Source organism: Paroedura picta, chromosome 2 (assembly GCF_049243985.1).
Source record: "Paroedura picta isolate Pp20150507F chromosome 2, Ppicta_v3.0, whole genome shotgun sequence".
In the NCBI taxonomy this organism is placed as follows: Eukaryota; Metazoa; Chordata; class Lepidosauria; order Squamata; family Gekkonidae; genus Paroedura; species Paroedura picta.
In genome coordinates this window covers 6,749,087-6,774,542 of record NC_135370.1, presented here as the reverse complement: position 1 = coordinate 6,774,542, position 25,456 = coordinate 6,749,087, and the positions used below count along the sequence as shown (strand labels likewise).

The 25,456-nt window shown below is 46.6% G+C and overlaps 1 protein-coding gene across 1 annotated transcript in view; it reads left to right on the top strand.

Moving 5' to 3' along the window:
* The window catches only part of HECW2 (HECT, C2 and WW domain containing E3 ubiquitin protein ligase 2), a 249,813-nt gene that overhangs the window by 185,679 nt on the left and 38,678 nt on the right, over positions 1-25,456 (top strand). Inside the window, 5 exon segments of the mRNA XM_077319283.1 lie at positions 4,564-4,666; positions 14,163-14,259; positions 16,121-16,204; positions 18,694-18,803; positions 24,937-25,057. Coding sequence (XP_077175398.1) covers positions 4,564-4,666; positions 14,163-14,259; positions 16,121-16,204; positions 18,694-18,803; positions 24,937-25,057 — 515 coding nt within the window.

Here is a 25,456-nt window from a genome sequence, read left to right as displayed (position 1 = left end):
GGTAGAGAAAAGCGGCATATGAGAACCAACTCTTCTTCTTCTTCAGTAATCTCAGGGCTCTCTCAGCCTCACCTCCCTCACAGGGTGTCTCTTGTGGGGAGAGGAAAGGGAAGGCGACTGTAAGCCGCTTTGAGACTCCTTCAGGTAGAGAAATGTGGCATATAAGAACCAACTCTCCTCCTTCTCCTTCAAAAAAGGAGTGGGAGTGGGGCACGAAGAAAGCAAGAGGCCCACGTGTGACATTCTGGCAAAACCCATGTAGCCCCTGAATCCTTTTTGATAACCTAAATAGCTCTTAAACAGGCACATATTTCTATAGTGTAGAATCCTATGGCCATCTAGTCCCACCCCCTGCTCAGTCCAGGATCAGCCTAAAGCTTCCAGAATAAGTATCTGTCCAACAGCTTCTTGAAGACTGCCAGTAAAAGGGGGGGGGGTGAACCGATTAGGCAGCCGATTCTACTGTTGAATTACTTTGACTGTGAACAAATTTTTCCTGATATCTAGCCAGTACCATTCTAACACGTAGTTTAAACCCATTACTGCATGTCCTGTCCTCTGGTGCCAACAGGAACCTTTCCCTGCCCTCCTCCAAGTGACAAACTTTTAGATCCTGAAAGAGATCTAAAGAGATGGCCCCTGTCAACCTCCTCTTCTCCAGGCTGAACATTCCCAAGTCCCTCAGCCTTTCTTCATAGGGCTTGGTCCCCAGGCCCTGGATCATACTGATTGGTTTTAAACATCTCTATGGGCCCAGGGTTATTACAACTCCACTTTCTGTCCAGTAAGCAAATCTATGTATGCCCTCTGATATTTTTTTGTTCCTTTTCCTTTAAGGCCGAGGAGTCAGTTTGCTTAGAAAAAACAACAACTATGTTTATAGAGAAGTAAAATGCTGACACAGAACATCTAGTTCAAAATGATGGTGACCTATTAATACCCTGAAATCTTCTTGCAAGGCATCAGGTTTTAAACTGAAAATAATTTTTTGTTTTTGTTTTGTTTAATTGGACTGGCACCACTATTGTAAACTAGCTTATTCAGTCCCATTGATCTCACTGGATAAAAGCCCTAAAATGATTTATTTTCTAATGAGGGGGAAAGCAGAACAAGAAAATAACAATATTCAGGCTTCCCTTTCTTTGCATAAGTTCCAGAAGAGAGATTCTTTCCTCTCTTTTCTTCTTCAGTAATTTTTCTACATCGAAGAACGGAGGAAACTGGCTTTGGCTTCAGCTAGCTGCAAGGCAGGCTTGTTTGACAATACTTGCTTCCTCTTAAAGAAGGCATTTATTAGGAATATAACCTCTTGTTCTGGTGGTGGATGGGGCCAGAATAAAACGATCATAAAATGATGACCTGCTAGAAAGCTGAAGTTCATGCAACAGAGATACAAAGGAGCCAGGGAATTGCAGAAGTAATGGTTCTGTGACAAACAAAACATAATGTACTAGGCTATAACAGCCAAGGGAAATTGGTGGCATCAGCGGTGTTTGGGGGTTTCTCAGATTAATCTTAAGAGAAAAATTGAAGTGAATATTTGTGCTGGTTCATGCTTCACTAAGGCCTGCAGGGTCAGCATGGCCGTCTGCCCCTGTACGTATTGCAAGCTGCATAATCAGCCCTGGATCTCAATGCTGGTAGAAGCTATAAGATGCTGGCCATTCTCAGGATGGACAGAGTGTATTCTATGAAAGCACACTGCCGCTGCCACCCTTGCTGTAGGGGTCGCAGAGCGACAGCAGTTGAAAACTGCTGACCTCGTGCATAAGGTCCTCAGCCACTCCCTTATCACATATACAAGTGCATTCAGATACAGGGAGAGAGGAGAACAGGACACTATGTACTGCCAATGGTAACGATTGACATCTTAGATGAGTAAAGGCCATCCTCAGAGCTAGGGAGGGTAGACTCTCCAAATATGAGGATCTACAATGAGTTTTCTTAAAATATTTAAATAGAGAGACAGCTCTAGAATGCGCAGCTATCTCCCCATCTCGTGCTGCGTCCATCTGGTAGATCCATTTCCGGAGCTCCTTTCCGGAGCTTCCAAATCTAATCAGGTCATCTATGATTAGATATTGTGAAACCAGACTGCTAATGTGCACTGAGTAAGTTTCATCACTATCCGAGGTTAGCTTACACGTGCATTTCAGCCAGTATTTCCGAGTAATTAGGTTGATCTGTTCCCTTATAGTTGGAAGTCCCAATTCACCCCCTATAAGGGCCACTGGGACCCTTAGGGGAGTACTAAAATCCTCCTTATGAAAAGCGTTTGGATTTCTTCCCGCCCCAGATATCTGCTCCATAAAGCATGGAGGTTATTACTTTACTGCCAAATAGTTTAATGGCAGGATCAACCAAACAATCCCCTCTTGAGAAAAAGAATTTTGCAATAGCCCCCATACTCCTCATTGCAGCTCAAATTTGACAAATGTACCCTCCATGGTAATGTTTCACTGAATGTTATTCCTAGATATTAACTACATTTTTCTGTTCGGGTACCCAGGATATTCCAGGCAATTTGGGTTGGTATTCTCCTGAAAACCATCACCTTGGTTTTAAGATGATTTGTAGACAGGCCCTGATCCTTACAGTATAAACCTAGGTTATCCAAAGTCTCTTTAGCCCTATTCCAGTCATTGATATCAGCGCCATGTTGTCAGCATACAAGAGAACAGTCTGACAAATACTGGGGGGCATAAACTGGGTGACCAGTTTGGTGTAGTGGTTAGGAGTGCGGACTTCTAATCTGGCATGCCAGGTTCGATTCTGCACTCCCCCACATGCAACCAGCTGGGTGACCTTGGGCTCACCACGGCACTGATAAAACTGTTCTGGCTGAGCAGTGATATCAGGGCTCTCTCAGCCTCACCCACCTCACAGGGTGTCTGTTGTGGGGAGAGGAATGGGAAGGCGACTGTAAGCCCCTTTGAGCCTCCTTCGGGTAGGGAAAAGCGGCATATAAGAACCAACTCTTCTTCTTCTTCAGTAATATCAGGGCTCTCTCAGCCTTACCTCCCTCACAGGGTGTCTGTTGTGGGGAGAGGAAAGGGAAGGCGACTGTAAGCCCCTTTGAGCCTCCTTTGGGTAGGGAAAAGCGGCATATAAGAACCAACTCTTCTTCTTTTTCTTCTCTAGTGTTTCTACCACATCAGTAATGTAATGAACAAGAGGGGGTCAACACACATTCCTGTTTTGCACTTTTATCACAGTTCTCTTAGAGCTCTCTCAGCCTCACCTACCTAACAGGGTGTCTATTGTAGGGAAAGGAAAGGAAAGGTGCTTGTAAACCACTTTGGGATTCCTTTGGGTAGTGAAAAGTGGAGTATAAAAAACCAGCTCTTCTTCTATACAGCCCGTATAGGGGAGTTCATGGCCTGGGTCTAATCAGTGCCTGGCTGAGGGGGATCTCCAGGGAACCCCATTCTTAGGGTTGCTAGTTCTTATTGAAGATTTGGGGCTGAGCCTGGGTAGGGTAGAATTTGGAGGGTCCACCCCCTAAAGCAGCCATTTTTCTCCAGGGAATCCAGTCTCAATCGTCCGTAAATCAGTTGTGAGCTCAGCTGTGATCCCAAATGTGCAGGAAGAGCTTAAAATGTTAAGCTGAAGTTGTTTGCTGTTCCTGCAGTTCTACTTGGCCGTGCTGCTTTATCAGTATAAGACAAACTTTTAAATAATAACCAGGTAAAATCAGGTTTTTCTTAAGTTACCCTGCGAATGCTATACATCTCACATCCATGCTGTTACAACTTGGAGTAACCTTTTAAATTCTTTCTTTGTGAGAATCCTTCTCACTGATATTCGGAATTTTCAGAAGAGGAAGCATGCCAGTTTTTAGAAAACACGTATTTGATGAACTGATGTACCTCTTTTCATACATTTTGCTGAAAATCCATTGCAGAAAATTTATTCGGAGTGCCTTGGATCCTAAATGGTTGCAGTGGAAAGGTGGCTTTCACCGACTCCCCTCTCACTGCAGCCCCACACTTTGACCCCACATAGGGTACTTTGGGGTCCCCAGGGCATACCGTTTCCAAAGAAACAAAAGATTGCAGCCGGGGGGGGGGGGAGGGGGGGAGATGAGGAAGTCTTAATTTATGCAGAGAAGCCTTGCTCATAATGTACCGGATCCAAGAGTTTTATTTTGCTTCTCTTTTAAGGAATTTGGTTGTTTCCTCTATTCACCTTTTCATCCTCACAGTAAATAGCCCTTTGAATTAGATTAGGCTGGATGAATCAGGCAAAGCAATACATGAGAGAGAGAGCCTTACAACAGAACATGGATTTGAATCCCAGTGCCAGCCTGGCATTTTAACTACTTATCACAGCACATAGTCTTCAGAATAAACATTTTAGGTTGCACGTTTTCCTCATTGTTATATCAGATTCTGAACCAAGCCCTAGAGTGTGGATCAAACCATCTACACAGTGGGTCCATGGACAAACGGGGAAGTTTTCCATGCGTTTTGGGGAAGCCCCATAGCTGCAGATATTAGTTGTATTGGGAAGGACTTGCTGATACGTGATGTTTTATTTATGGGGACATGTTTTTGCTTTCAGGTTGGAGAAGATGCTCGTCATTCCGGACCTCCAGTTCTGCCAAGGCCATCGAGTACGTTCAATGCAGTCAACAGGGCTCAGTACCAGGACATGGTTCCTGTGGGTATGTCTGCTCGATGGGGTCTCCTCAGAGTAGGGCTTGCGTTCACTTTTGCATGCCGCTACTTGGGCTGCCATTCTTGGAGGTGTGGAATTTCTCCGACAAGCTGTTCTCATCCTGAAACAATACCTCGTGGAAGTATTAGGCTGAACCCTAAGCCATAATAACATTCTTGTTGTGTGCAGCTAGCCCCTGAGACTTTGGTTGCAGATGCTGCAGAGTGAGGGGACAGAGTGCTGAAGGGGTAGAATGGACTTTGAAACCTTCTGACTGATGGTGGCATGTTCTCTTCGGATTTTTGCTGAAATACAGTTGCTTTCAGAAACATGATCTCTCACCTGAAGTTTGAAGTGGTCCAGTAAACTCTGCTAGTGCAGCATTTTATTCCCTGAGCTTCATTCAAGTACAGGTGTAGGCTGGGTCTTAGATTTGCACCTCTATCACTACTGGGAGTCCCCAGGAGACAGCTCTGGTCTACACAAATGTCTAAACTTTTTTAACATTGAGAAACTCTTGAAATACTCTTCGGGTTTTGAGAAACCTCAGAAGTGGTGAGATCATGCAGGATATGGTTGGGAAGCATAGATGTGGACACGCCCACCTGGACCCCCTTCCCACCCTCTCCAGGCTCACCATTGGCAATTTTGGGAGGGGGAGGCATGGGTCAACGTGACCATGTATGGTCATATCACATGATAAATGTTTAACAAATAAAAAAATAATAATTCCCACCCATTTGGGAAACCCTTCCAAGGCCATCAAGAAACCTCAGGGTTTCATGAAACCCCGGTTGGGAAAACCTGATCAGCTCTGAAGAGGATCTCTGTCATGTCAATTGCCATCTATGATTAGAACTGATTATTTTAATTTGTGATCGTTTTCCGTCATGGGAACTCAGCCTATATGTTACCAACTCTGTTATCTTACAAAATGTCTTTGTGCCAGGATGGGCCTCTGTTCTCATATTGTGGGTCAACTAGAGGTCCATGTTGATGAAAGACAGAAGAATTATAGCCAGATCAAACCCCCATGCATCTGATCCTAATGTATTAAAGCTTATGCCTGGGGTAGTCAAACTGCGGCCCTCCAGATGTCCATGAACTACAATTCCCATGAGCCCCTGCCAGCGAATCCTATAAGTTAGGCTTTCAGGTACCAGGAGACTTCTGCTTGTTTTTGCTGTTATCACGGGTGCCCTGTTATTGGGCGTTGGAGAAGAATTAGCCTGTGACTGCCTCTAGAGATTAATTGCATGTGAAAGCATTTCTCTGTTCCCTGGGAGCTGTTAAACCTGGTAATACAGTAAAGTCATGACTGAGATGGAAAGCATATATTTATTTCATTTGGGTGCTGTTAAGAGTGGTGGCTTCTAATCTGGAGAACTGGGTTGGATTGCCCACTCCTCCTCCTCGTGCAGGCTCACCACAGTTCTGATAATGCTGATCTCACAGAGCAGTAACATCAGGACTCTCTCAGCCCCACCTACCTCACAGGATGTCTATTGCGGGGAGAGGAAGCTGCTTTGAGACTCCATGGGGTACAGAAAAGTGGGGGATAAAAATCAAGTGGGGGGAAAATCTTCTTTTCTCTGCTTGCTACTGACTTACAATTGCTTTAAAAGAATGACATAACATTAGTTCTACAAAAAAATTGCGTATAAGTTATGAAACAGCAAATCTTCCTGCCACCAACAAACCAGTCCACAAGGTGAGAATGGAGCCAGAACTACGGTAGCCAACCTCCCGTGGTACCTGGAGAACTCCAGAGATTACAGCTGATCCCCAGGCAATAGAGATCTGTCTGTCCGTCCCCACTCCCTAAGGAAAATGGCTGCTTTGGAAGGCAGAGACCATGGAATTATGCTCCTTTGAAATCCCTTCTGCCCTCCTCAGGCTCCACCCTCCAAAATCTCCAGGTATTTCCCAACCCAGAGCTGGCAAGCCTAGGTTCAGGAAAGGTGTTTGCAGGTGCTGTGGCACCCACGGGCACCTGGTTGGGGACCCCCCGAGCTAAGAACTGCCTTGGGAGTTGAGTATTTCTAGCGAGCGAAAGCTGGAAGGGACGACACAGTTAGGAGATGCAGTAGTATTGAAGAGTATGCTTTGCCCAATTCTCTCTTGCTCTGAAGAGTTCCCACACACTTGCCTTGGTCTTTGAGAAGGGAATATCATCTACAGATAAGAGAAGGTTTGTAATAATTAGATATATAATAAACGAAGTCAGCAATTCTTCAGTAATTTTGGTAGGAAGGTGATCCAGAGTATGCTTGCCCTGATCCAGATGGCCCATGGAAGCCCCACTGCATCACATCTTGGAAGCTAAGCAGAGTCAGCCATGTTTATACTTGTATGGGAGAACACCAAGAAAGTGCAGGGTTACTATGCAGAGGCAGGCCATGGCCACCACCTCTGAATGTCCCTTGCCTTGAAGACCCTTGAAAACCCTACCAGGTTGCTATAGGTCACGCAACTTGACTGTGCTGTCTACCCTCAGAAGCTCAGGAGGTGGGAGTCCAACAGAATGGAGGAGGAGGAGGAGGAGGAGAAGGAGAAGGAGAAGGAGAAGGAGAAGGAGAAGGAGAAGGAGAAGGAGAAGAAATAAAACTTTTATCTAACAGAAGGAGTCCCCACAACAGACTCCCTGAGAGGTAGACTAGGATGAGAGAGCCCTGATATTACTGCTTGACCAGAACAGCTTTATCAGTGATATGGTGAGCCCAAGGCCACCCAGCTGGCTGCATGTGGAGGAGGAGCAGGGAATCAAACCCGGCTCACCACATTAGAAGTCTGCACTCTTAACCACTATGCTAATCAGTGGACACACACACCACACTGCAACCCCCGTGCAGAAGTGCTCAGTACTTCCAGGTCCGGTTTCATGCCTCAGGCAGTGATAGAGACTCCACTTTCCCCTTTTGCCTTTCAATGGGTTGCCTTGGATATCAGCCTGCATGTTTGCTTCTTCCTGACACACAAAGAAAGCCCTTGGCTGTCAGCAGAGGTGATTCATGACTGCTTAAGAAGAGAAGTTAATTCATGGGATTTAGCCACTGTCTCCCCGTGGCAGAAACGACACCCGTGGCTAATTAACCTGACAGGCAACAAAATTTGGGTCCAGTGGCACCTTTAAGACCAACTAAGATTTATTCAAGGCGTAGGCTTTCATGGGCATGCACTAATTTGCTGCTAACTTACTTTCTCCTTTTATGTGTACTCTTATGATTTTTGTTCCATCGTCTGAGGAAATGTGCCTGTACTCGAAAGCTCATGCCTTGAATGAATCTTTGTTGGTCTTAAAGGTGCCATTGGACTCACATTTTGTTGTGCTACTTCAGACCAACACGGATATCCACCTGAATCTAACTAGAGGGAGTGGTGGGGTGTTTGTTCATCAACACGGCTCTTTGACAGCCACAGTTGATTTAGGCCCTGCTGACCGGCCCTTTCTTCCTTCAGTGTGGAATCTAGCAATACTTTGAAGAGGAGTAAAAAGAAGAATAACTGTTTTTTTGTTACCCACTTTTTAATTACCCGAAGGAGTCTCAAAGCAGCTTACAATTGCCTTCCCGTCCTCTCCCCACAACAGACGGCCTGTGAGGTAGGTGGGGCTGAGAGAGCTCTGAGAGAACTGGGACTGGCCCAAGGTCACCCAGCTGGCTGCCTGTGGAGGAGACGTAGGGAATCAAACCCGGCTCTCCAGATTAGAGGCCTCAACTCTTAACCATGATGTGACACTGGCACATTATTCAATATTACTCTATGGAACTGGATACAAAACCTTTTTGTGGTGCGGTCCAGTGCAGGTTTACTAGAAAGCAAATGCCCCTCTGCTCACTGGATTTGATTCGGGGGGGTGGCACTGGATTGTGATTTGGGAGAAAACAATTAAATTATGAACCTTGAAAAATGCTTTTAAAGATATTGTCTGTGCATGTGATGAAAAAGGGAATGTTAAATAAAATCTTTTGTGCTGTAACAGAGGGAGAAGGTCAGTGGTTGTCATCAAGTAGTGGGGTTGCCAATCTCCACATTGTGGCTGGAGATCCCTGGGGCTTGCAGCTGACCTCCTGCTGACAAAAGATCAGTTCCCCTAGAGAAATGGCTGCTCTGGAAAGTGGACTATATTGAGGTCCCTTCTCTCCCTAAATCCATCCTTCCTCGGGATCCACCCCCCAATCTGGTGCTGGCCACCCTACCAAGAAGTAACATGAAGCTAGTGGTAAATTCTGGTTCTTGCTGTGGGCAGAGTTTAAGTTTGCAAGGCGGGTCAAGCACCAGGCTGCTTAAATGAATAAAATTGTTTTCTTTGAAAGAGAAACAATTTGCATAGAAAAGGAGAATCTTATCCGTTGTGACATTACTGATCCGTTGTTCTGGAGGCAAGCAGGGAGTAAGTGAGCTCAAAGGAGCAGGTAGTCTCCAAAGAGCCACACAGGACAACAGAGGAGATTATTTGAAAATATCATGTTCATTCATCCGATCATTAATTCCATTTATATTACGCCCCTCACTATGAAGTCTCAGAGCATTGTACATAGAACCAGTAAAGTTGGAAACAGACGTTGAACTGTTTTCTATTCTATAACTGTGCTAACTACACATCTCTCCAATTCCCCCTGTAGGATATTCTTTATATGCTTTTGAATGATGCACACTGCAGATCTTGCATATTCCAAAAACTTGCCGCCCCCCCCCCCCCCCCCCCCCGAATACCACTGTTGTGGGCATTTTCCTCTGGGGATTCGTGTCCATCACCTTTATTGTAAGCAGGTCCAAAGTTCTTCCCTGATTACCCACACCATTTTGAACCTCCAAGTATTCTGATTGGCTTCTTTCCTGATTTTTCACTTCTGCCCCTCTTCTCCTTTGGGGTGCCTTAGGCTCACCCTGTCCAGGGTGCTTGTGCATACTTTCTGGATTTGGCTTACATTAACAAAGCTCCCCAAACTAGCAGTTTTTATCTTCTTGGGAAATTGTCCTTTTTCATAGAATCATAGAATCATAGAATCATAGAATCATAGAATCATAGAATCATAGAATCATAGAATCATAGAATCATAGAATCATAGAGTTGGAAGGGGCCATACAGGCCATCTAGTCCAACCCCCTGCTCAACGCAGGACTAGCCCTAAGCATCCTAAAGCATCCAAGAAAAGTGCGTATCCAACCTTTGCTTGAAGACTTCCAGTGAGGGGGAGCTCACCACCTCCTTAGGCAGCCTATTCCACTGCTGAACTACTCTGACTGTGAAAAACTTTTTCCTGATATCTAGCCTATATCGTTGTACTTGAAGTTTAAACCCATTACTGCGTGTCCTCTCCTCTGCAGCCAGCAGAAACAGCATCCTGCCCTCCTCCAAGTGACAACCTTTCAAATACTTAAAGAGGGCTATCATGTCCCCTCTCAACCTCCTTTTCTCCATTCCCAAGTCCCTCGACCTATCTTCATAGGGCTTGGTCCCTTGGCCCCAGATCATCTTCGTCGCTCTCCTCTGTACCCTTTCAATTTTATCGACGTCCTTCTTGAAGTGAGGCCTCCAGTACTGCACACAGTACTCCAGGTGTGGTCTGACCAGTGCCGTATACAATGGGACTATGACATCTTGTGATTTTGATGTGATGCCCCTGTTGATACAGCCCAAAATGGCATTTGCCTTTTTTACCGCTGCATCACACTGCCTGCTCATGTTTAGTTTACAGTCCACAAGTACCCCAAGGTCTCGTTCACACACAGTGCTACCTAGAAGCGTATCCCCCATCCAGTAGGCATGCTTTTCATTTTTCTGACCCAGATGCAGAACTTTACACTTATCTTTATTAAATTGCATCTTGTTCTCATTTGCCCATTTTTCCATTGTGTTCAGATCTCGTTGAACTCTGTCTCTATCTTCCGGAGTATTCGCCAGTCCTCCCAATTTGGTGTCATCTGCAAACTTGATGAGTAGTCCCTCCACCCCCTCATCTAGATCATTAATAAATATGTTAAAAAGTACCGGGCCGAGCACCGAGCCCTGAGGTACCCCGCTACTCACCTCTCTCCAGTCTGATGAACCACCATTGACAACAACTCTTTGAGTGCGGTTCTCTAACCAATTCCCTATCCACCTAACTATCTGAAAATCCAGATTGCAGTCCTTCAACTTATCCATCAGAACATCATGGGGAACCTTGTCAAAAGCTTTACTAAAATCCAAGTAAATGACATCAACCGAATTTCCCCGATCCAGCAAACCTGTTACTTGGTCAAAAAAGGAAACCAGGTTGGTCTGGCAGGACCTGTTGGAGACAAATCCATGCTGACTTCCTTGGATCACCAAATTGTCCTCCAGATGTTTGCAGATCGCTCCCTTTAATATCTGCTCCATTATCTTCCCCACAACAGAGGTCAGACTCACTGGTCTGTAGTTTCCCGGGTCATCCTTCCTCCCTTTTTTGAAGATCGGAATAACATTTGCTCTCTTCCAGTCCTCCGGGACATCTCCAGTCCTTAAAGAGGTTCCGAAGATGATGGACAAGGGCTGTGCAAGTTCTCTGGAAAGTTCTTTGAGTACTCTCGGGTGCATTTCATCCGGACCAGGGGATTTGAACTCATCCAGTGCAGCTAAATGCCTCTCAACAACCTCTCTATCCATGTTAACCTGCCACCCAGACACTGTCCTTTGGCTATGGCCATCTCTAGATGTGCCTAAACACTTTGACCTGTGGGAAAAAACAGATGTAAAAAAAGCACTAAGCCTTTCTGCTTTCTCTGTATCTTCCGTTAGAGTTTGTCCATCCGCACCCAACAGTGGGCCTATTGCCTCCTTTACTTTACGTTTGCTCCTCACATAACTGAAAAATCTTTTTCTTGTTACAATGGGCTTCCCTGGCCAATCTTAGCTCACTCTCAGCTTTGGCCTTTCTTATGATTGATCTACAATGCCTAGTAACCTGTAGGTACTCTTCTTTAGAGCTCCGTCCTTCCCTCCATTTCCTGAACATTTTCCTTTTCTTTCTTAGTTCCTCTTGAAGTTCTCTGTTCATCCAAATTGGCTTCTTAGAGCTCCTGCAGTGTTTTCGTCTTTCTGGGATAGTCATTGATTGAGCATGCAATAGCTCCTGTTTGAGTAGCGCCCACCCTTCACATGCTCCCTTCCCTTCCAGCATTCTCGTCCATGGTATGACACTCATCATGTCTCTGAGTTTATTAAAGTTTGCCATACGAAAATCCAACATCCGCGTCTGGCTACAAGCTTCCTTGGCTCCCCATCTCAAAAGGAATTCTATGAGGACATGGTCACTTCCCCCTAGGGTCCCCACCTCCTTCACCTCATCCACCAACTCTTGCCTGTTGGTCAGTATTAAGTCCAGTATGGCTGAACCTCTTGTGGGTTCATCTACCATTTGATAAATGAAATTGTCAGCCAGGCAGGTCAGAAAGTTACATGACTGAGGACGCTTCGCAGAGTTTGTTTCCCAGCACACATCTGGGAAATTGAAGTCACCCATGATGACAAGGTCCTGCCGCTTGGATATTTTCTCAAGCTGCTCACAAAGTGCAGCATCCACATCCTCTCGTTGGTCAGGCGGTTGGTAGCAGACACCAACCACCACACTGTTTGTTTTCCCCTTGCTTATTTTCACCCAGATGCTTTCCACTGTAGATATGCTCTCCTTCACTAGAATTTCCTGACAGGTAAGCCCTTTCCTCACATACAGTGCCACTCCTCCACCTCTTCGATCTATTCTGTTTTTTCTGAACAGTTCATATCCATCCACCATTACATTCCAGTCATGAGAATCATTCCACCAAGTTTCTGTGATGCCTACTAGATCATACCTTTCCATCAGCATGAGAAGTTCCAGCTCTTCCTTTTTATTGCCCATGCTTCGGGTGTTAGTATAAAGACATCTGAATCCTTTTACTTTTGATTCCCTATGAGCTGGCCTTGCCGGTTGGACTGCCTCCGATCGTTTTCCTTCCATACACTCCCTATGTTGATCGTCTCCTTCCCCTAGTGGCTTTAGTTTAAAGCTCTCTTGATGAATCTCCCCAGGTTCCTGCCAAACACATTCTTCCCCAGTTTCGATAAGTGCAGTCCATCAGGTGCTAGTAGGCCTTCCTCAAGAAAGCCTATCCCATGGTCCCAGAAACCAAATCTCTCCTGCCGGCACCAACTACGCAGCCAGTGATTCACCTCCATTATCTTCCTCTCCCGACGCATTCCTCTTCCCTTGACAGGCAAGATTGAAGAGAATACCACTTGTGCCCCCATTTGCTTGAGCTTCCTCCCCAGATCTTGATAGTCTTTTTTAATAGGAGCAATGGTATTCAGGGACATGTCATTCGTTCCCACATGGACCATCACAAATGGGTAGCGATCCATAGATTTGAGGAGTTTGGGAAGCCTTTCTGAAACATCTTTAATTTTCGCCCCTGGCAAGCAACACACCTCTCGGGTTAGGGGGTCGGGCCCAGCCACGTGGCAATCCATTCCTCTTAGCAGGGAGTCTCCAATTACCAGTACTCTCCTTTTTTTTTTATTCTCAACTCCATTTCCTTCTGTCCCCGTGGCCTCTTCCCTTTGTCTTAGAGTTTGTTTTGGGACCTCTTCCCTTGTTGACCCTTGCACCTCCTCTGCAAGGGCCTGAAATCTATTCTGGAGCTCCAAAGGCCCCGAGAACTGTCTCGCCCTTTGCCGTTCAGTCTTTTTCCGAACTGCCTGCAGACGCTCCCTATTGTGGTCACTTCCTTTTTCTGGAAGTGGCATTAATATTTGGGCAAGGTGGTACTTGCATTGGTCAGACCCCACCTGGAGCCCTGTGTGCAGTTCTGGAGGTCTTACTTCAAAAAGGATGTGGACAAAAATGGGAGGGTTCAGAGGAGAGCAAAGAAGGTGATCTGGGGCCTGGGGACCAAGCCCTATAAGTAAAGGCTGAGGGACTTGGGAATGTTCAGCCTGGAGAAGAGTAAGTAGAGAGGAGACATGATGACTCTCTTTAAATATCTGAAAGTTTGCCACTTGGAGGAGGGCAAGGAGTGGTTCCTGTTGGCAGCAGAGGAGAGGACCCACAATAATGGTTTTAAACTACATGTAATAAGGGACTGGAAGGAAAGGAAAAATGTTCATTGTCTAAGTAGTTCAGCGGTAGAACTAGCTGTCTCAGGAGGTGGTCTGCTCCCCCTCACTGATGGTCTTCAAGTAGCAGCTGGACAGATACTTATCCTGGATGCTTTAGGCCAGGGGTAGTCAACCTGTGGTCCTCCAGATGTCCATGGACTACAATTCCCATGTCCATGGATTACAATTCTCATGGGAATTGTAGTCCATGGACATCTGGAGGACCACAGGTTGACTACCACTGCTTTAGGCTGATCCTGCATTGAGCAAGGGGTTAGACTAGATGGCCTGTGTGGCCCCTTCCACTCTATGGTTCTATAAACATGACCACAGAAGGAAATGAACTCCGTATTTCAGGGCTGTTTCCTCAGTAAGGTGCTCTGTCTTGAATTTTTTTCAGCATACAATGACAAGATCGTTGCATTTCTGCGACAACCCAATATCTTTGAAATTCTACAGGAGCGACAGCCAGATCTTACCAGGAATCATTCACTCAGGTGAGCATCGGGTCGGTTTTCTTTCTTCAGCATTCACGTTGTCTGTTACTTCCTTTTGATCTCAACAACACCAATCTGCATGTAATGCATGCACCCACATATATGTCAGGATCTAATTCCAGGTTTGGGGGATACAATAAAAATGACACCATCCAGATGAAGCATTGGTCTAGCGAATTATTGTATCTTTACACTGTAATATACTGGTGTGGAAAGATACCATAAAGCAAAGGGCAAGGCCAAGACAGCCAATTTCCTTGCAAGAATAGGTAGTAGAAGAATACACCCGTTCATGATGTACTCGTCCTCTGCAAACACTTAGTGGTAGGCCCAAAAAGTGAGGAAGGAAGAGACAGATTGAATGCAGTTCTAGATCTCCTTGAATCTCCTGTTGGTTGGGGGGGGGGGGCTGTCTCTGTACCTCACAGTGTGTGCTGGTTCAGGTTACCCAAGGTTACCTAAGGTCAGTGAACAAACAAGTTCATGTCCATCTCACCTTTCACCTTTGAGTTTCAAGGTCCTGGCTTGCCAATGGGAGACTTGCATATCTGTTCAGCAAACTGGGTTTCCTTTTATTGCATTTATCCTTGTTGTGGGGAGGGGCTCAGTGGCAGAGGCTCTGCTTGGCATGCAGAAGGTCCCAGGTTTAGTCCCCGGCATCTCCAGCAAAAGGACCAGTGAGTCCCATGGGGCTAGCGGTTTTAAGTAGTAATACTTTTATTCATTGTTTATTGTTGCAACCTTGTTGTAAACTTCTCCAAGGTGAGTCATCCCAAAATAAATATAGAAATCCATAGATAGATAGATAGATAGATAGATAGATAGATAGATAGATAGATAGATAGATAGATAGATAGATAGATAGATAGATAGATAGATAGATAGATAGATAGATAGATAGATAGATAGATAGATAGATAGATAGATAGATAGATAGATAGATAGATAGATAGATAGATAGATAGATAGATAGATAGAGAGGCAGGCAGGCAGGCAGGCAGGCAGGCAGGCAGGCAGGCAGGCAGGCAGGCAGGCAGGCAGGCAGGCAGGCAGGCAGGCAGGCAGGCAGATATCAGAGTCCAGTCCTTTAAGACCAACAAAGATTTATTCAAGGCGTGAGCTTTCAAGTGCAAGGACTCTTCCTCAGACTAAGAACTCCCTATTGGTCCTTCCAAGTCTGACGAAGAGTGCTTGCACTCGAAAGCTCATGTCTTGAATAAATCTTTGTTGGTCTTAAAGGTGCTCCTGCACTCTACTGCTACTTCAGGCCAACACGGCTACCCATTTGAATCTATCCAGACAGACAGACAGATAGCAGACGGGCTCAAACTTAACCATCCTGCCATGGCCTTCGGTACATGTTGTAGCCAGAATGACTGGACATGGGTTTGGTGCGCCCGTCTCTGATTCACAAACTCTGACTCTGCCTGCTTCCAAAACAATGGGCGTGAGCCTCCTTGATCTTCGTGCCAGGAGGATGGCAGGTGTGCGCCTTTTGAACGCAGCTCTCTTTCCTAATAACAATGGCCTCCTCCTGGGCTCGTGCCGCTACTTGGAATTCAGAGCCACAACGAGCATTAACTCGAGGGATTGATTTGCATTGGTTGGGTACCTGAGGCGGCTTCAGCTGCAGAACGATGGAGACAGCATTTCTCCGCACGCGAGGATAGCAGTGGCGGCGATGAAACGGGCTGCAAGGTTTGCTCGGACATGGTTTGGAAGGTGGGAAAATGGTGTCTGATATACCGAGGGACAGCCCAGCAGTCTTCTTGATCTACCCGGTGCTTTTTCTGGCTGCTCTGGGATATATCAGTGCCTTATTTGCAAGAGACATTTTGGAACGCTTCCTTTGCGTTGGCAGGGAGAAGATCCAGTTTATACGGACGGAAGGAACCCCGGGGCTGGTGCGCTTGTCCAGCGACGCAGACCTTGTCATGTTACTAAGGTATGTCCACGGTGCCGCTCCATAACGAATGTGTGCAGAGCATGCCTGCTGCCTGCCAGGCATATTGACGTGAGCTGATTTAATGACCCTGGTGGTTTCCCGCTTCAGCTCTCTGAAGAAATGTAATAAAGGATTCATGCTCTGGAAATATCAGTGTGAAGCTTCCCGAGAGCTGACTGTAAATCAGAATTTTTCAAAGCCTGTCCGTTCAGATCACCCTGAATCATATACTTCCTTTGTAATGGGAATTAAGGCGATACTCGTACAGGACTGTGAATGTTTATTAACAATTATCCTATCCCAAATTAAGGATTCTTTGCACAGATTTCCTCATCCTATCATTGCTTCTGTGGGGTTTTATTTGCTTCTTTTTAATTACAAAGTGCTGTATTTGCACAACTTGACTTCAGTTGCTTCTGGACACAAGAGACTTTTAAAAATCAATTTTTTAAAAAAAGATGTGGTACAGGATAAGGAGTGAGAAGTAGCTGTGAAAGGGAAGACTGAAGGTACAGGCAATGTCAAAAGCAAAGTGAAAGGAAAGTAACATGCCTGCAAAAGAGCACCTAAGTAATTAGGCGCAATGACCCATTATGCACGGCGGCAGCTACTCCGCGCTGCCGCCATGCCGTTGCGGCGGGGTAAAAAGCCCCGCCATCCCCCGTGTACACACAGGGGTGGAGCTCCACCAGCTGTGCTGGCACGCAACGTGGGGCCGGGAGTGCAGGTAAGCAGTGATAGCGGCTGGGGGGGGATGGGGGCAGGGGGACCCCACTGCAGGATGGTGGGGAGCAGCTTGGTGCTCTCCCACCATGGTGGGGTTGGGGGGTCGCCTCTGTCGGCTCTGCGGAGCTGCGGAGCCGGCAGAGGTGAGAGGTGTCCCTGCAGGGACGCCGTAGGTCGGGGAGGAGCTGGGCTGAAAGTCCAACTCCTCCGATTATGCACGGGGCTCGGGCAGCCTGGCCCTTGCCTGTGCCCTTGGGAGTCAGAAGAACCCAAGTTTCATTAACGCGGGTCTTCCAAGGGCCTGGGCCGGGACACGCCTGCTCTGGCTGCGGCGGTGTGCATTATCAGGGATTTTCCCCAATGCCCTGCCACTGCCAGCGCAGGAGTTCTGGCCCGTGCATAATGGGTCAGTGGGAGGCATTAATAGTGGAAGGAAAAGGAAATATGCTAGATTAGGATAAGGAATGAGCTGCAAGAACATAAAGGTATACTCTTTATGGAGTGGGGTGGAGTAGAGTTCCTCTTCCACCAATCAAATGTTTCGAAGAAATGTGAACATGTGGATTCTGCAGAAGGAGGTGGCATGGCTCAGTGAATGAGCAACTGCTTGGCATAAAGAAGGTCCTCAGCATCTCCAGTTAAACAGACATGGTAATAGATGATATTAAAGAGAGCTATTGCTAGTCAAAATAGACAATACTGACCTAGATGGACTGAAGGTCTCATTCAGTCCAAGACAGCCTCAAGTATGTTCTTCGAACAGATGTTACCAAATAACTAGGACCATGCTGCTTGTGAGTCTTGTTTGCAAAATCCACAGGTGTTTCACTTCAAAAGTTAAGTTGATGCCCCAACTTTTGTATTTAAGATCACAATACAAAAAAATTAATTAAACAAAAAAAGCTTAAACATGCCAAAAGGTAAGTTTGTGGATATTCCCCTAATGAGGAAATGTCTTATGTGAGAAACAGTAGAGTTGTGTTCATGAACTTGAAAATGGAAATGTTTCTTGTGGGGAGTGACTGAGGGCCAAAGGCAGGGGAAGGCATATAATCATTTCTTTGCCCAGGTTCTCTCTCTTCGAGCCCTTCTGCTCCTACTGCCACATTCATAACTTTCAGGAATGAGTTTACAAACCTTTAAAAGAAAGCGATGTGCCTTTGGACACCCAGGCTAGCCTGCTCTCATCAGATCTCAGCAGCCCTGGACTTCCTCCAAAGACGAGCTAGAGCTGACCATGTTTAGCTTCTGAGTAGGGGTGAGCGCTTCGGTGCAGTTCGGCTGCCGCGGCGATCAGCGAAGCCTGAGGTGGTCAGCACCGCGACGCAGAGAGGAGGGGTAGTGCTGGCATACCAGCGCCATCTGCACGCAGGTGCAGTGCTTTGCGCCTGCGTGCGGCGGCCAACCGGTACGCCACTGTCACCCCTCCGCGCTGCGGCACTGGCTGCCTCAGGCTTCAGTGATCACCGAGGTGGCCGAACCGCACCAAAGCGCTCACCCCTACTCAGAAGCTAAACAGGGTCAGCTCTAGCTCGTCTTTGGAGGAAGTCCAGGGCTGCTGTGCAGAGGCAGGCGGTGGCAAACCACCTCTGAACGTCTCTTGCCCTGAAAATCCCACCGGGAATAGCTACACGCCCACTGTTCCGCGATGACACTCTCCACCACCAACGTGGTGATAGAGGACGTTACTTTAAAAAGCTCGGTGACCTTTCAAAGAAGCCGTGCCTGCCTCTCTCACCCTGTCCTTTCCCCCCCACTTCTAGTTTATTTGAAGAGGAAATCATGTCCTACGTGCCGCCGCATGCCTTACTTCATCCCAGCTATTGCCAATCCCCACGAGGCTCTCCCGTATCCTCGCCCCAGAACTCTCCAGGTAAGCCTCCCGGAAGTTTTCCTTTTGGGAATGTATTATTAACCTGAAGGTTTCCTTTTCTCCTTAAGAAGACACTCAGCAGCCTTTGTTCTTCCCTCACCTTGCATGCCCCCCCTCCTGTGGTCTAGCGTTTAACCCTCTCAGGTCTGGAGCCTGAAGCGGCTGCCGTGAGATTGTGAATTTTCTATCCGAATTTCGTTTCACGAAAGAATTCCGTTCATATGCCATGAAAATTCTTCCAGGCAGTGGGGCTTTGCTCCACCCAGTGACAGGATGATTGGGATAGTGCTCACCCCCGCTGCTTAGGGTTGCCAACCTCCAGGTAGCAGATTGAGATCTCCTAGGTCTACAACTGATCTCAAGACGACAGAAATCGGTTCTGAAGAAAATGGCCACTTTGGAAGATGGCCTCTATAGCGTTGTACCCTACGGAAGTCACTCCCCTCCCTAAAATCTATGGGTATTTCTCAACCCAGAGAGAACAACCGTTCTAATGCTGGAGGAACACAACAGTAAGAACATTTGTTGTCTCTGATTTGTTGAAAGAGAAGAGTGCAGGAATTGAATCCCTTGGTTCTTTCTACTTTACCTCTATTTATAGCAGCCATTCTCATCTTTTTTACCATTGAGAAATGCCTGGAACATACTTCACGCTTCAAGAAACCTCAGAAGTGGTGCAATCATGCAGAATATTGAGCATGTAGTGGAGAGACCAAGAGAAACTTCTGTCTCTTCCAGAAGACTAGAACTCAAGGGCGTCTGATGAAACTGATGGGCAGTATGTTCAGGACAGAAAATAGGGAATAGAGTGATTAAAATGGGGAATTTGCTGCCAGAGGATGTGATGAATAAACAGCTTTAAAAGGGAACTAGATAGATCAATTAAGGATAAATCTGTCAATGGCTACTAGCCGTGGTGACTGAGAGGAACTTCCACCTTCAGAGGCACTAAGCCTCTGAATCCCAGAGCCAGGAGACAACATCTGGGGAAGGCCTCAGCCTCTCTGCCCTTTTGGCCACTGTGTGAGACAGGAGGCTGGACTGGATGGACCACTGGTCTGATGCAGCAGGGCTCTTCTGATGTTCTTATTCCTTCCATCTGATAGGCACTTTCACACATGCTGAATAGCAGTCTCAATCCACTTCATCAACTGCTCACAAGTGGATTTTGCCATTTCACACAGCAAAATCCAACTGCAAAGTACATTGAAAGTGGATTGAAACTGTGTTATTCAGCATGAATGAAAGTGCTCATATTGTTTTGGGGCATGGTAGCCCCTGGCAATTTGATAAGGCATCTTATGTGAGCAGGTGATACATTTCCGTCGGGACTTGGTGTGGCTAGCTTAATTTTGCCAAAGAGCCACTAAGCAAGAAGCCATCTTTCATTAGTTTATTCCTGTGGAATATTCCTGTGAAGCAAATGAAGGTGAATACGTCAGCCTAAAATCTCAAGCTGCCTAAGTTGCATTTGCAGTTGTCCTAAAGATCTGTATGCATCAAGGGTATGTTTTGTTACAAAGTTCAAAGTCAGTGGGATTCCACTAGTGGAAGGCTCCTCAAGGCAGAAGAAGATCCCTTTGGGTGGGAGAAGGCCACAGACGTAATTGAGTGGAGAGGCAGAATATAGCCTAAGCCAGGGGTAGGCAAACTGTGGCCCTCCAGATGTCCATGGACTACAATTCCCATGAGCCCCTGCCAGCTGGCAGGGGCTCATGGGAATTGTAGTCCATGGACATCTGGAGGGCCACAGTTTGCCTACCCCTGGCCTAGTGTTTTGAACACTGATCTCTTTGGGCAGTGCTCTCTCCCTAATCAGGCCGTTTTGTTTTGAAGGGCATGAATACTGATGAAACTGCTTGTTATCTGTCCTAAACCACACACACATCTCAGTTTGGAACACGGCCTATAATTTACTCATAATGACCTTGCCACGCTGCTGTCGTTCTCCAGTCAGACATAATTGCTGTAATTGCCTGGAAGAATCTCGATTTGCAACGAGAACTTGTCACATGCCAAGAGGACAATCTAACGTCAGTTCATGAAACGTGCGACAATACGTTCCAGAAATCAGTTGCCGTGCTACATCTTAAAGTCGGGGCTTGTATGAGAACAAGAAAAGAGGGGTGGGGGGAATGACAAAAAAACTAAAAATAGGGGACCTTTGTATATTTCACAAATATACAACCACAGAAATAGAGTGTGAGGGGAAGGCTCTTAAACAGCAAGTGTCTTAATTTGAATATTATGACGCAGTTTACTAATTTGCCACCATTTACTTTCCCCTTATATCTGTACGCTTATGATCCTTGTTCCATTTAATTTGAGGAAGAACACATGCACTCGAAAGCTCATGCCTTGAATAAATCATGGTTGGTCTTAAAGGTGCTGTTGGACTCAATTTTTGTTGTATTGTTATCCAGCTTGGTTAAGTGCAAGCATGTGGTGTGGGAAAATGCAATGGCTGCGTGCCTTGCATGTCATTGGGAAGGGTCCGTGTCTTTACGGTACGTCTTGCGAAATCTGTGGCAACAGCAATCATAAGATCTAGGAAACTCTTTCCCACATGGATCTTCCCTGCCGACAGTGAGATTGTGATACGCTCCCTGTGACGTCATCTAGTTAGTGTTCAGCGATATCAGTTTGGTGTAGTGGTTAGGAGTGCGGACTTCTAATCTGGCATGCCAGGTTCGATTCTGCACTCCCCCACATGCAGCCAGCTGGGTGACCTTGGGCTCGCCACGGCACTGATGAAACTGTTCAGACCGGGCAGTGATATCAGGGCTCTCTCAGCCTCACCCACCCCACAGGGTGTCTGTTGTGGGGAGAGGAATGGGAAGGCGACTGTAAGCTGCTTTGAGACTCCTTCGGGTAGGGAAAAGTGGCATATAAGAACCAACTCTTCTTCTTCTTCTTCATCGTTGCTTTGAAGCTCATTCGAATAGCCTGGGGCCTTCCCAGGATGCCTTGCTGGTGTCTTACACTCCCCCAGTGTTGGAAAGGTGGGAGATAATGACCTGCTTAGGAGAGTTGAGAGTGGTTTGTCAGAGGGGGTGGGTTGTTTGTGGGGAATATCCATTCAGCCCATATTTTTGCCTCTGGCAAACAAATTCGGTCAGGTTCAGCAGCAATTTAGGAACTGGTTGACCAGAGGAGACAAAGGGACACAGGAAATGGGTGTAAAACCAAGAGCTTGAAGAGTCGCCAGGCCTCTCTCAAGTCACTTTAAGCACTCTTGAGATTAATTTCTGACTTCCGCTTTGACTTCAGCTCAGGGCTGCCGAAGACCCCCAAGTCAGAGTGGGGTATCCCCACCCCACCCCCTGCTTACGTTGCCCACCACCTTTCTGAGTGGCAGTAAGGGGGGATTTAAAAATTCAATGCTGGCTGCAGCATCATGTAACTTCCGGTAAAAAATAAAGGAGTAACCAAGAGGATCTCTAGGAAACACCCAAGCTATATGGTTTCCAAACTCTGTGATTTACCATGGAGTTTCTGACCATTTGCCAAAAACCTTGGTAACTTAAACAGGAAGTGACATGCCACCTTAGCCGGTGTTGTGTACTCCTGTACCCCTCCTCACAATTCTCCTGTTTCCTATTTCAGCTTTGATCCAGCTTTGGCCTTCTTCTGTTCTTGCTGTTGAGTTCCTTTAGGCCTGTGTTGGTGTGTCCCTTTTTAACCCTAGCAAATAAAAATAAAGATGGCTGCGCAGGTCTGGCCGCTGTCAGATCAGTTCATGCCGTTCTTTGTACTTCCTCTCCTTTCTGTTCTTTTCCCCACATCTCTCTCTCGATATTTGTTCTGACATTTGAGCTTTGGACGCACGCCCATGTTATTAACGTACTTACAAAGGGACTTGTTAAGAGCTGAGGTATCATTTTGGGATACGGGGTGGTTTCATCTCCTTGGATTTGATAACCTATTTTGGAAGAGTGAGAAATTCAAGAGGCAGCACCATTCATAGGCTGTGAAAGGAAGGAAACAGCAAGATGCTGGAAAAAGTTAACAGAGTTTGCAACCCCTGAAGAACAGAGTTTGCAACCCGTGAAGAAAGACAGAATTAAAATAGGAAGTGAGTGTACCCAGGCTTCCTCTCAAGATAGCACTTGTGGTTTGGTTACCTGCTTTGCTTACCCAGTGGCAGCAAGCAGATGCATATGGGGAAATGTGGCTTTCCTGCAGACAGAGCTGAGAGAGCCCCCACTTTCCAAACCGAGCACAGGTTTGGTTATGTGTCATACAGGCACGAAGATGAAAGCAGATTTCTGAGAGCTCAAGCAGCAATTAAGTTCACAGTTGACTCACAGATTAAACTGGATGTACATTTTTTTTTAAATGGCAGGCATACTATATTTTTCAACAAAACAAAATCAGAGTCCAGTGGCATCTTGAAGACCCACAAAGATTTATTCAGAGTGTCTCTGAACACCTTGTGCGTGATGTTCATATGTTTTCAGTGACCGGCACTCAAGGGTTCTGCATTCAGATGTACATTTTCTGTGTCGATCATTGCTCATGTAAAGGCAATTAGTGTTTGAATTCATTGCACACCGCTTCCATTTTCCTTTATAATGGGTAAAATAAGATGCTGTTTTTAGCTGAGCTTAAAGGTTTGTGCGATTTCTTTTTAATGACGAAGTGTTCCCTCCTGCTTCCTGTCACTCTGGAAGCTTTCTATTTGAAGCCACCCACAGATTATGGGAAGGGTGGGTTGGCATCACTCCGTTTAAATTTTGTTTTTTTAAACCCTGGATTCTGCCAATGCATTTTGGATTTATAAACTAGAGGGCACATCTAGGAGCTCAAAGCCTGTAAGGACAGCCTAACAGCTCGGACCAGCCTGATCAAATGGGAGCTGGGAAGCAGTGTGGGCCATGGTTATTATTTGGATGGCCAACCTCCAAGGAAGACAGGGGTTGCTGTGCAGAGGAAAGCAATGGCTAAAACCACCTCTGCTCATCTCTTGTAAAGGTAAAGGTATCCCCTGTGCAAGCACCGAGTCATGTCTGACCCTTGGGGTGACGCCCTCTAGCGTTTACATGGCAGACTCAATACGGGGTGGTTTGCCATTCCTTTCCCCAGTCATTATCAGTTTACCCCCCAGCAAGCTGGATACTCATTTCACTGACCTCGAAAGGATGGAAGGCTGAGTCAACCTTGAGCCTGCTGCTGGGATTGAACTCCCAGCCTCATGGGCAGAGCTTTCAGACTGCATGTCTGCTGCCTTAACACTCTGCGCCACAAGCCCTAATAACTCTGGCTAGTCCAAAACCGCTTAAGCTTGGAAGCTAAGCAAGGTCAGCCATGGTTAGTCCTTGGATGGGAGGCTGCTATGGAGTTGCTATGCAGAGGCAGGCAATGGTAAAACCACCCCTGCTGATCTCTTGCCTTGAGACCCCCATCCCAGGGTCATCATGAGTCAATTGTGCCTTGACGGCACACAATTATTAATTAAGCATTTAAGCTGTAACTAAATCTCTGTTATGAGCCTCTTGTGGCGCAGAGTGGTAAGGCAGCTGCCTGAAAGCTTTGCTCATGAGGTTGGGAGTTCGATCCCAGCAGCCGGCTCAAGGTTGACTCAGCCTTCCATCCTTCCGAGGTCGGTAAAATGAGTACCCAGCTTGCTGCTGGGGGGTAAACGGTCATGACTGGGGAAGGCACTGGCAAACCACCCCATATTGAGTCTGCCATGAAAACGCTAGAGGGCGTCACCCCAAGGGTCAGACATGACCCGGTGCTTGCACAGGGGATACCTTTACCTTTTAAATCTCTGTTAAAATGATCTGGAATGTACACATTTGTTTAAGGACTCGCTGGGGTCACATCCTGGTCTAATCATCTTTGCAAGAATCCTGGTAACCTCTTGTGCCTTAATGGCATCAGCCAGTCTTCTAGTGGACGTGTTTTTTAATGGTTTTGTAGTGATGTTGCAAGTTGTGAGCCACTTCTAGCGGCTGTCACATGCATTTTCATTAAAAAGCAAATAGCCAGTATGCGCTGGGTGACCCACCGTAAATTGTCCAGGGTCCCACCAGTGGGTCACAGTCTGATTACCCCCCCCCTTCACTCACTGTGGCTCACCATTTGTGCCCCTGAAGCCATTGTGCTTGGACTTCTTACTTGCCTGCAGGGACTCAGCGTGCCAACGCCCGCGCCCCGGCTCCATATAAAAGAGATTTCGAAGCCAAGCTGAGGAATTTCTACCGGAAGCTGGAAACGAAAGGATACGGGCAAGGCCCCGGGAAATTAAAGTAAGTAGAACCATCTTACAGACTTGAGCATTTCTTACAGATCAAACACAAGACTACGACCAACTTCCTCCCACCTTCGATCGCGGGGTCCTCAACACTTCACCTGTGAGTCAAAGCCCCCTTCAACAGCAGTCTTTTCTCTCTCTAGTGGCCCTAGGGGAAGGGTGGGGAGACATTTTCCTTGTGACACTACGTTCTCTACAGCAGGGGTAGTCAACCTGTGGTCCTCCAGATGTCCATGGGCTACAATTCCCATGAACCCCTGCCAGCAAACTCTGGCAGGGGCTCATGGGAATTGTAGTCCATGAACATCTGGAGAACCACAGGTTGACTACCCCTGCTCTACAGGGCCTAACCAGGAGCCCAGGAAAATGTTGTCCAAACAGACCAAATATTAAA